This window comes from Quercus lobata, chromosome 5 (assembly GCF_001633185.2).
Source record: "Quercus lobata isolate SW786 chromosome 5, ValleyOak3.0 Primary Assembly, whole genome shotgun sequence".
Classification (NCBI taxonomy): Eukaryota; Viridiplantae; Streptophyta; class Magnoliopsida; order Fagales; family Fagaceae; genus Quercus; species Quercus lobata.
Window position 1 is genome coordinate 10,482,539 of NC_044908.1, and position 11,550 is coordinate 10,494,088.

The window sequence follows — 11,550 nt, forward strand, 5'->3', positions numbered from 1 at the left end:
CCAAGGAGCATCCTTATATAGCCCTCAAAAGTGAGAGTATAATAAGTTAGAAGAGGAATATTAAATATTCATAAACAGTAAAAGTTTTCAATAATTCCTAATGCTGCCAATTAAACAACAAAAATATGCAATAGGTTTTTTTGTTACGAATAGTGAAAACTTGAATAATTTCACTTTATCGACAAAATAATTTAGATTCATTTTTAAAAAGATTACCATATGCCTGGTACTAATCAACCTAATACACTTTCATATATAAAATATTATGTTATCTAAGAATGATTATGATACACTTTCACAAATTGAATTAGAATAAAAAGAAAAAACCAGCACAAATTCTTACTTTCACATATGAAATGATATCCTTCATATGAATCTTAAAAATCTTAATAATTTAAAATCTTGATAATAATGTGGATGGAGAGAGTCACTTTGAGTTCAGATGTTTATTATACATTAGCTTGGTTTAGGTTTTTTGTGAAGTAAGAATTTGTGCTGGTTGTTTTTATGAAACATTCTAATTCAATTTGCTTGATAATATTATTATCATATACTTCACCGTTATTTTAAAAAAATCCTTTAAAAAAAAACAAATATAGATTTTTTTTTCTTTTTATGAAAAAGAAAATTAGAAACTTTTTTATGAAAAACTTGGATAAAAAAAGATGCTATAGCAAAATTCCAACGCTTACTCAGCAACCATTTTTCATATTTATCCTTTGCTTACACGTGTCTCCAATAGATCTCCAAACCTGTCAAAAATCTAAAAATATTAATCATAAACCCTCCATTCTCCCACCCACGGGTCCATTCTCCCCTCAACACTCTTCCTCCTAAAGTCTAAAACCCTTTAGAAGAAGAATCAATCACTCTCTTTTTTCTCAGAGACCAAATATCAAACACCATGGGGTCATTCACCAACACCACCAACTTCGACAATCTCCTCCTCCAAACTCTCATGGGTCGCCTCCAAATCCGCCCTCCCACCGCCACAACCACCACCAACCCTTTCCACTCTCAGTCCCTCGAAGACCTCCTCTTCGAAGCCGCCAATTTCTCCGACGACAACGATGACGACGAAGACGACGGTGAGAATGGCAGTAGCAAAACCCAGCTCGCCAAAGAAGAATCCAAGCTCGAAAAGGAAATCGTCCGGGTCATCCTTAGTGGAAAGACCGATTCTCTGAAACCCAACTCGGGTCAGGCCGTGACTATCGGTGAGCACCACATTTGTGTCGGGTTTCACGAGGAAACGGGTTCGGATTACCGGGTATGGGAGTGGCATGGGCATATAATGCTTTTCGATGAAGAAAATGGGTACACGCCTGAGTATATATATGGGAATTACTTCGAGAGGTTGTTGGTTAAGTCGCGTGGTGTTGAGGAAGAGAAAGAGAAAGAAAAAGAGGAGGAGAAGGAAGAGAAGGTTGGGAACTTGGGGCTAAGAGAGTTGATTGATGGTGGCGATTCTGGCGGGGCTCGGATTCTTCATCGGAATATCAATGCTGGTTCTCCAAGGTTTATATGAGAAAATCCCTTTTCATTTTCTTTTCTTGTGTTTCTTATTGTATAAGCTGTTTTGGGATTTTCTTGGTTTTGTGTTTGGTTGGTTTAGTTTAGTGATGATGTTGTTTTGGGTGTTAGAAATGAGAACCTGCTTGCTGTTTTCTCTTTTTGTAACTTGATAAAGCTACCTATGTTTGTTTTTTGGAAGCTGCAATGATAATGAAAAATAGGCTTTATACAGTGTTATCAGTATCGATCAGATATTTTGGTAAAGTAATGTTGGGTTTGGTGGAACAGAGTAGTGTGGCAGTACTGGAAATGGATGCAATGAAGAGATAGGGTTTTGGGTGATTCTGCTGATTTTTGCTGACAGCAGTTAATACCATTAGGTGTTTGTTGGGATGATGTTGATGATTGGGTGGCTATGGTGCATGTGCCAATGGGGTTATATGGTTGGGGTGTGTGTTGATGTGACGGTTGTCATAGGGCTTTTAATCTTTTTGTAGTATTCACATGTATTTGCAATTCCAGTGGATTCTAGTTAACCTAATTGATAAAATCCGTCGTCGAGCAATACATATAGATATAGTGTTCAAACCTTACCTATACCAAAAACCAATTAGTGTCAATCATCATGGAGGAGATGCCTTAGGTTGAAAATTCTATCGTATTCATATGAATTGTATCTATAAAAAAAAATGCATTTGTAGTTCCAAGCACAATGGATGATTTGCTCCAAATGTACGAGTAGCGTATGTGAAACTGATTGATGAAAGGAAGGGAATATTCACCCTATGGTCTTTGCCTTTGGAAATTGAAGTAGCATTAGACAATCTAATGCCAGCTGGATGCTAGTGTAATTGTGATTTGATGTCCATTGGAATTGTGATTTTTGTCTAATTATTATTGTTTGTGCTGGCAAAAAATGGTGCATAAGAGTCATGTAGCTGATTAACCATGTCATTGGTATTTATGATAATTGGAGTTAACTAGATATTTACATACTTTTGTTAGTTTTTTGAGGAAATAATTTATCATTCATCAGTTGTAGGATATCAGGCTAAGGGGTTCACTCCATCTGTTCTTTGTTGATGTTTTGTTGTATTAGCTAGTGATTTGCTGGGATTTGCATACTTAATAAATGGAGTGGTGTTTGATAAGGTTGAAGCCTCAAGAGTAAATTATGTACATGATCAGATCTATGGGATTTTTGGCACTGTAACAAAGAAGTCTGTGGTGGCTGATGAAAGCCAACTATCTCCATGGGAAACACCTGCTGACATAGATCTATCAATGTTTAGGGTAAAGTGTAAAGAAAAATATTATTTCTAGAAAGCCAGAGTATCCTTGGTGATTATGGATAAGTCACCTAGGGTTTAACCAACTCCAGGCTTTAAAGAGCCAAATATTTGCTTATATAGTGATAAATATGTTGAGTAAAGAAGTATTTGGTGACGGTGGCCATCAGGGCGGGAGAGAGAGAAGTGGGGGTGGGGGATTGGGGATTTAGAAGTATTGCTAAATTGCCCTAACATTTTCCAACTCTGATGGCATTGAGTTTAGCATTAGGATGTGGCTATAAAAGGAAAACCATTGGTCACAAAGGAAATAGGCAAGGATTCTGAGTTACCTAATTTTCATGCAATTAAGGCACAAGACCAGTTACCTTAATATGTAGGCACAGTATAATGTCAGAATCAAAGCCTGACTGGTGGTTTCCTGAAATTTTCTATGGCTTACAAGTGATTGGTCGTTGCAGCCTTCTTTAGGATGTTGTCTATAGAGGTAGGAGTGGGAGGCTATAAACAGTTCAGAACACACACACACACACACATGAAAATTTAGATAGAATGATCAATTTTGGTAATTCTCAAAGTTCAGGGGATCTAATTTCAAATTAGACGATTTAAAGGATGTTTTTGCATTTGACCCAAAATCCTATTTTACCAACAAAACTATTTGGAACTTATCAAGGAACAAGAAACCTGTTTTGAGAACACAGAGATTTAGAGATTAACTTGGGGTTTGCTTGATGGTCTAGGTGATTCACCTGTCTGCAGCCCATAACTAGGTAATCTACCTGGTTTTGAATGAATTGGTGGACCAGGCTAGATCTCAAGTGCCTAGCCTACTTTTGCTGAGTTTTCCAATTCAACCAAATGCTCGTACTTATTTTGATGTCTACTCCAATTTATTTGTTTATTCAAGGTTTGGTCTTAATTGGATTCAAGAAAATGCACATGTGACTGACATAATATAAAAATGTGACATATTATGGGAGAATGACAAGGTCTAATTTATATGGGATTCTAATTTAGGTCATCAGGGCTTTGTTCCTAGTATGTATAAGGCCCTGTTTCTGCGTTTTTCTCCGTGATAGCTTAATGACATAAATTTTTTTCAACATCAAAGGAGAGGTGCTAATTCCATTTGGTTGTACTTCATTCAAAATTATGCATGGCTTTAGTTGAATTTGTTCATCTTCCATGTCAGTTTTATGTTATCGTATAAATGTCTTCATGATATCTTTGTGAAGCATATTTATTTATGAAATTGATTATTCTATTGACTTTACTTTGCATGTCGTCTAACGTTTGAGACATGCTGCTGTTCAGCACCAAAGCATAAGGTTACTTGCATGAGTTTCTCAAACCTTCTTCTGAATTACTGTATTCACTGCGTAATATATACTGCATCATAATTCATGGTTTCTTTATCCATTTATTAGTAAAGGAAATAAAATGATATTTTACGGTGCTTTGTTTGATTTTCTTATGTTATTATTCTTTAAATATGCCTTCCATGCATTTTTGAATGAATGATGTTTCTATTCATTCATTTGTTTGTTCATTCATTCTCCCTCTTCTTTTTTGTTTTTTCTTTGATTTTCCTCCCTTCTCTGAACTGACAGGTTTTAGCCAAGTTTTCACTCATAGCATAAGAAATTTTGGATTTTAAAGAAGGAAGATGCACTCAGTGTCTCATCCTGTCATCCACAATGCTATTTGGAGACTGAAGTTAATGCTTATCATTCTGCACATGATGTTCAATGCAGTTTCAAGTTTTCATCTGGGTCTTTTATGTGCTCTCTATTTGGACTTCAAATACATATATGACAGCAAAGACCTGAGACATACTTTTGTTAAGGTAGCTTTTTTATCTAGCAGAACGAATATTTGCATCAATCTGCTAAATTTCTTCTCGGTTGTAAGTTTAAGTCTGCCAGGCAGAGCAAGTTGGTAATTACATGGTCACAGTTGGTTTCCCTTGGTTCCACAGTGTCTGCTTGCTAACTTTGTCCTAGTGGGTCAAAATTCCAAAATTTCATTCTGATTGTGTTTTTCAAAATTTATATGGAACATGGCTTGTCTGTCTTTTCCCTCTGCCATAATAAATCTACAACCAAACAACATGATAACTATTCCTTAAGAATAACTACTACATTTCGACGTTTATTATAGTTTACCAAACTTGCCTCAAGTATTACCACTTGCAGATAGTGTGGGCATCAATGAATTATCACCCACTCTGCCCCAATTGGCTTATTTACACAACGAGACTTATTACACACACTTTGCCCATGCAATAATACTCTTTTTTATTTATTTATTTTTGATTTAGTGTTATAATGTTTAAAAGTGATACATAAATAATTGTATATTTGTTTTTTTTTAAAGAAAGAGATAAGGTAACGTGAAATAATGTTTAAAATGAGATAAAGGTAGTGTTCTAAGTTTTAGGCTGAATGGAAAAGATAAAGGAAAAAGCTTAAAAGTTAGAAACAATAAATTTCTCTTTTAACTAGTTTGTGTTTTATAATTTAAGACTATTTAACTAAAAGATAGGAGTATTTTAGAGAGTTTAAGAATTTGTACGAGAGTATTTTAGTACACAAAATGTTGAGATCTAAACAGGAAATTCTGTTATTTATTTTTTATTTTTGATAAAAACGTAAGCAAAATATTATTAAGAAATTAAGAAAAATTGGATTGGAATATAGATATAGATATAAGATACAGATAAAAGTTTCTACTTACAATTGTATTGATGGGCTTTTGAATTTGTTACTTGATTAGTCCAATGGTTTGTTTTGTTTGGTAAATGACTCGGATTTGGGCATTTTCCAACTTCCACATAAATAATTATTTTGTGTAAATTAAGGCTATTATCGTGGGCCAAATCCACGTAGAGAGAATATGATATGAGCATATTATATGGCAAAAGCTCGTGGGTCATGACTCATGAGGCATACTTCCGAAGCAAGGAGATCGATCGTTAAGCAAAAGAAGACGTGCCATGAGCCCAACTCATGAAGGAGGAGAAAATACTCCTACCTGATCTTAAATCCCACATCGTGAAGTAAAGTCCATTGGTCATAAAGGTCATATCGTGAAGAAAAATCCAAGGACTGCAAGGCCTGATTCATGAGAGACCCATAATTTAGCAAAAGTGCCCAACCCGTGTGACCAAACATTGGGCCTGTTTGGTTTGAGCATCAACCATAACTTAAATTCCATAATTCGAATCTCATAACTCAAACTCAATTATCATAATTCATATCTCTAACTCTACTTTTTCACTTATTCTAAAAAATACTTGTTTGGTTTCATATCTTGTCTTGGGTGCATATCTCTTTTCTAAAGCTCAAAATTGATAAAATGAGAAGGAGGGTGTGGGCGTGCTATGTGATGGATGTAAGAGTAAAGAGTTGCTTGAAAATTAAAAAAAAAAAAATTAAATAAAGAATAAAGAGAGCTCGACGGTCTTATACTATTATGATTTAACAATACACTGACATAAGCTCTACTAGACTAATGGCCTGTTTGGAAGTTTAGAGAGGGAGGAGGGTAGAGGGGAGTAGAGGTGAGGACAGAAGTGGGGAGGAGAGTAGAGTTGGATGTTTTTAAAATTAGTAAGAGAGAATGGAGTAATTAGTCATTCCCCTTATTTGGATGTTTTAAAAATTAGGATGAAGATGAGAGAAAATGATTAAAATAGACAAATTTACCCCTATTTGAAAATAGACTTGCAATATTGGTCTATTATTAATTAAGAAAGGATAAATTGAGAAATTTATTTAGTCAATAATTTATCTACTCTACTCTCCCTTCAAATCTCTCCAATTTGGGGAAATTAAAAATGAGGGGTTAGAGGTGGTTGAAAGCCCTCCAAGCCCCTCCAAATTCTTCCCCCTTTTTCCTTAAAAAACTTCCAAATAAGGTAATTGAATTACTCTCCCTCTCTCTATTCTACTCCCTCTCCTTTTTTAAACTTTCAAACAGGCCATAAGTTATTTATAATTATACCATTGAAACACTTAACTCAAAACTCAAAAATAGTTGAATTTTGTTTTTTGTTTCCGTAACTCAAACTCAAAATTTTGAGTTTTGAGTTATGAAAAATCAACTCAAAAATCAATCCAAACAACTTGTTTTTCAATAGGCCCCACGTTTTTTGAGTTTTGGATGATGAAAACATAGTTATCTAACTCAGTTTCATTTGGCTTTGTCCAACACCCATATTTAACGGTTGAGTTAAAGTAAATGTTGATGCAGCAATGGGGACAAATTGTTCTTATAGTAGAGGGATGCTGGTTTTTGCTCACTCAAAAAAGGTTAAAACTACTCCTCTCCAAGTAGAAGCAGAGGCGTTTAATTGGGCAAACCGTTGTGGTGGGTAGCTATAATTTTCGGAGAACAGTAAGGGGAGTTAAAAAATTGCATGGATGCTTTGAGAAATCCGGAAGTTTATACAATTACACTACTAGAAAATTGAACCACTGTTGCTAATACTTTTGTAAGGCAACTCAAAGTCAAGCCATATTGTTTAGTTTGGTTCCCAAGGGAAGCAAATAAAGCAGCCAACTCTCTTCCTAAAAGCATCCACATTAATGGTTCTAAAATTGCTAAAAAGCTATTTTAGCAACCAAAATACAAATAAGGAAGCAACATTGATTGTACCAAAGTTAAATATTTTAGCAAACAAGCTACAATAAAATGTCATTTTTGACACTTTATTGTAACTTCAAAATTATAAAAAAAATATTTTATTTCGATCTCTCTCCTCTTCCACTTAAAATATATTTTTTCTCTTTCTTCTTTTCTCCCTCATTTTTCTCTTTTAGCTTTTCTGATTCTTTTTTTTTTTTTTCTCCTTTTTTTCTCTGTAGCTTCTCCAATTCTCTCCCTTTCTTCTATCCTTTTTCTCTCTCTCCCTTTCTTCAGATTTGGCTGGGTTTTAAGTTTGTGTATTATTCGGCTTTGGTTGTGAGTTTCATTGATTTTGGCTACGGGTTTCATGGATTTGGTTACGGTAGTGGGTTATGGTTGAGATGGTGGGTTGTAGTTGGTGGTGGCAATGTCATGGGTTGTGGTTTTTTATTTTATTTTATTTTTTTGCCATAGGCTATCATTGCCACAGTGATGGTTATGGTTGGTGGAGTGGTGGTGGGGGTGGTTGTGGCTGGTTGCTAAGGTTTTTATGGATGTTTTTTATTATTATTTTAATGAGTTCTTTGTACTATTTTAATCGAAGTGGTAAAAAAAATAGAATCATTGATGTTGGGTGTGTTAAAATAGATAAAGTGAATTTTTGTGATGCTAAAAGTTATAAATTTTAGTTCCATTAATGCTAATGCTCTGTGGTCTTTAAATTTTCTTAGTTAGGGTATCTTGATGTTATGTTTGTGTTCTTATGTTGTTGTAAAAATTATCTTAGAGGAACAACTTCCTAGTTGAGGAGAAATTATACAATCCTCTGGTGGACTCTATCATTTGTTCACCATTTCACTAAAAGACTCTCACTTGTTTAAAATTACCGAGTCAGTAATTAGTTTGTGTTTTAAAAAATTTCTAACTTAGCAATTTCAAATAGGTGAGAGTCTTTATGTGGAATGGTGGACCACATCAGTTGTCTATCATGAGGACCTTATAATTTCTCTTGGTTGAGGAGTTTGTCCCCTTTAATGTTTTGTTGGTATTAATAAAATATTTCTTTCTAAAAAAATAAAAATAAAACCCATGTTCTATAACATAGTATTTGAGTTTGCATAGGGTGACAAATAAAAATATACCATGTGGCTTGAAATCGAAAAAAAAAAATTCAAAACAAAAATTTAGTGTTAAATTGGTTCTTATACACTTTTATTTTGAACAATTAACCCTTTCACTTTGGCCTTGTAATAAATTAAATCTTTTACTAAAAATTTCATTAAATTAACCTTTTATTAAATGATGTACACATATTTTTTTTCACCTCATCAATTGGTTGATACTCCAAATAATGTTTATGTATAATCTCTATATATTAAAAAGATTTAGAAAGTCATTTATGCTTTCAAAAAATGTCAAAAATACCCTTAAGCTAATTAGATAATTTTTATTTTTAAAAAATAAAAAATAGAGTTAAAATTGTAATTCAAAAAAAAAATACCAGAGAAAATTTTTCCTAAAAATTAGCACTCTTTATTTAAATATGAGAGATGCTACGTCTACAACATTTTTACAATAAATTACAGGTGGTTAGTTGTTATTGGTTCAAATTTGAAACTAACGCTAAGATTATTTTTTTGCCCTAACAATAATAACCAGTAACAACCTGCCACTTAGAATTTGTTGTAAAAATATTGTAGAAATATCTCTCACGAATGTTTGAAATTATTTTCCTAAAAACTAGCGCACATTAAACCAAGCAGTTTACTCTATTTCAAATATTAAATTTTAGTTTCTTAAAAATCCATTCCTGTGTAATCTCATTAACAATAGATAAATTCAAATTGAAAAAATGGAATATATAGTAGAATTACTCATATTTAAGATAGTAATTAATATTTAGATTGTGAACTATGAAGTAATTTATCTTTTTTTTTTTTTTTTTTTTTGTATGGAACTTTATTTTCAAGAAATCAAATACTGGATAAATTTTGTTTTTCTTTTGTAAATTTTATATTATTAAGTGGATTATAAATATTGAAGATAGTAATTAGTATTTAAAGTGCGGAATGTGGAGTGAATTATATTTATCCTTTTTTTTTGTATAGTACTTTACTTTAAAAAAATCAAGTACTGTGTAAATTTCTTTTTTCACTTTTTTTTTTCATTTGTAACTTTTATATTATTATGTGAATTATAAATATTTGAGATAGTAATTAGTATTTAGAGTATGGACTGTGTAATGATTTATCTTTATTTATTTATTTATTGTTGTATGGTACTTTACCTTTAAAAAATCAAGTACTAGGTAATTTTTTTTTCACTTTTTTTTTTGTAAATTTTATATTATTAAGTAGATTATAAATATTTAAAATAATAATTAGTATTTAAAGTGTGGATTACAGAGTGATTTATCTTTTCTTTTTCTTTTTCTTTTTGTATGATACTTTACTTTTAAGAAATCAAGTACTGGGTAATGAAGCTAGTATTTATAAAAGTACTTAGATATCCCATGCATTTCTTTTTAATGTCAAAAACAAGTTTTAATATATTGATGTGGAGGTAATTTTTGATACACACTCATGTCATTCAAATTTTCTTAACCATACATATGTTCTACAAAATGTTTTACAACAACAAACAAATAAAAGAGAGACTTGAAATGAATATATATTATTTTAGTGACCTTTCAGTTGGATTAAAATCCTTTATGAAACATTTCTTTTAACTTTCCCCATCCCTTAAAAGACTTAAGAAATTTTTTTATTTTAAAATAATTTGGAAATTCCCGTAGTCATTGGATAAACCGTACAGCAGTAACCGCACTCCGAATCCGCAAGATTACGACTCAATAAAGAGTGAAAAACGCAATCCCCACCGTCCATACAGATCAAGAAAACGCCACGTCATCGATCCGCGTGAAAACCCTATCCTCCAATAAGAGCCTACTCCGCCTCCCTATATAAACTCTCCCAAACCCATCAACCTCTTCATCACATTTTGCATTGCAAGTTTTTCTCACATTCCGAATCTCTCTCTAGAATTTTCACTCTCTCTTTCAAATCAATGGCACCCACAAAGGCAGAGAAGAAGCCAGCGGAGAAGAAGCCAGTGGCAGCGGAGAAAGCTCCGGCGAAGGCCGAGAAGAAGATCTCGAAGGAAGGCGGTAGCGATTTGAAGAAGAAGAAGAAGGTCAAGAAGAGCATCGAGACATACAAGATCTACCTCTTCAAGGTTCTCAAACAGGTTCACCCCGATATTGGGATTTCGAGCAAGGCTATGGGGATCATGAACAGCTTCATCAACGATATCTTCGAGAAGCTCGCCCAGGAGTCATCGCGATTGGCTCGGTACAACAAGAAGCCCACGATCACGTCTCGGGAGATTCAGACTGCGGTGCGTTTGGTGTTGCCTGGTGAGTTGGCTAAGCACGCTGTCTCCGAAGGAACCAAGGCTGTCACCAAGTTTACTAGTTCTTGAATTTGATGTTTTTGTTAGTTTCTGTTTGGCAAAGCAAACTATAGTTTGTAACGTTTGGTAGAGAAATTTAATGGAATTTGTTGGTTCTGGGAATTGTTTGGAATGATTGGTTGTTTGTTTTTCAATGGGATGTGAATGTGAATGTGAATGTGTTTGGTGGGAAAACGATTGAAATTATGTATTTACCAAACGGGAAATGGGATAATGTTGATTTGTGTATTTGATATATAAAGTGGGTTGTGATAATTATTTTTTGGGGGAGATGCTAGTGGTGGTGGTGTTTTTGCTAATGGAAACTGAAAAAAAAAAAAAAAATGAGACCGATTTCTATGGTAGTGTGAAATTATAACTTGAATTAGAATATGCTTTAAAAATTGTGTGGGAATTTTGAACTTTTAATGAAAAATTTCCCGGAAAAATCTGGATTGGTTTTGATTAATGACTGAATTTTAGTTTGATATTTTTGAAGAGATATGGTGGTTTGGCAATCAAGTTTTCAACAAATTCTTGTATGTGAGTATGGCTTTCTTGGAAGATTGTCAGTTGTCACCTACTCATAAAAATGGTATATAATCTATATAGTTTTATTTATTTATTTTTATTTTGTATATATGAAAGACTGGGGTGCAAACAA

The 11,550-nt window shown here is 33.3% G+C and overlaps 2 protein-coding genes across 2 annotated transcripts; both read left to right on the forward strand.

Moving 5' to 3' along the window:
• The first annotated feature begins 774 nt into the window (after window positions 1–774).
• LOC115992210 lies at window positions 775–4,858 on the forward strand. The gene is made up of 2 exons (XM_031116305.1): window positions 775–1,518; window positions 4,418–4,858. Exons 1-2 carry the CDS (start codon window positions 905–907, stop codon window positions 4,422–4,424), a joined length of 621 nt encoding a protein of 206 aa, XP_030972165.1. The 5' UTR covers window positions 775–904; the 3' UTR covers window positions 4,425–4,858.
• Window positions 4,859–10,420: 5,562 nt separating this feature from the next.
• On the forward strand, window positions 10,421–11,135 carry LOC115991832 (probable histone H2B.3). Its single transcript, XM_031115776.1, has one exon. It carries the CDS (start codon window positions 10,503–10,505, stop codon window positions 10,914–10,916), a length of 414 nt encoding a protein of 137 aa, XP_030971636.1. The 5' UTR covers window positions 10,421–10,502; the 3' UTR covers window positions 10,917–11,135.
• The last annotated feature ends 415 nt before the right edge of the window (window positions 11,136–11,550 follow it).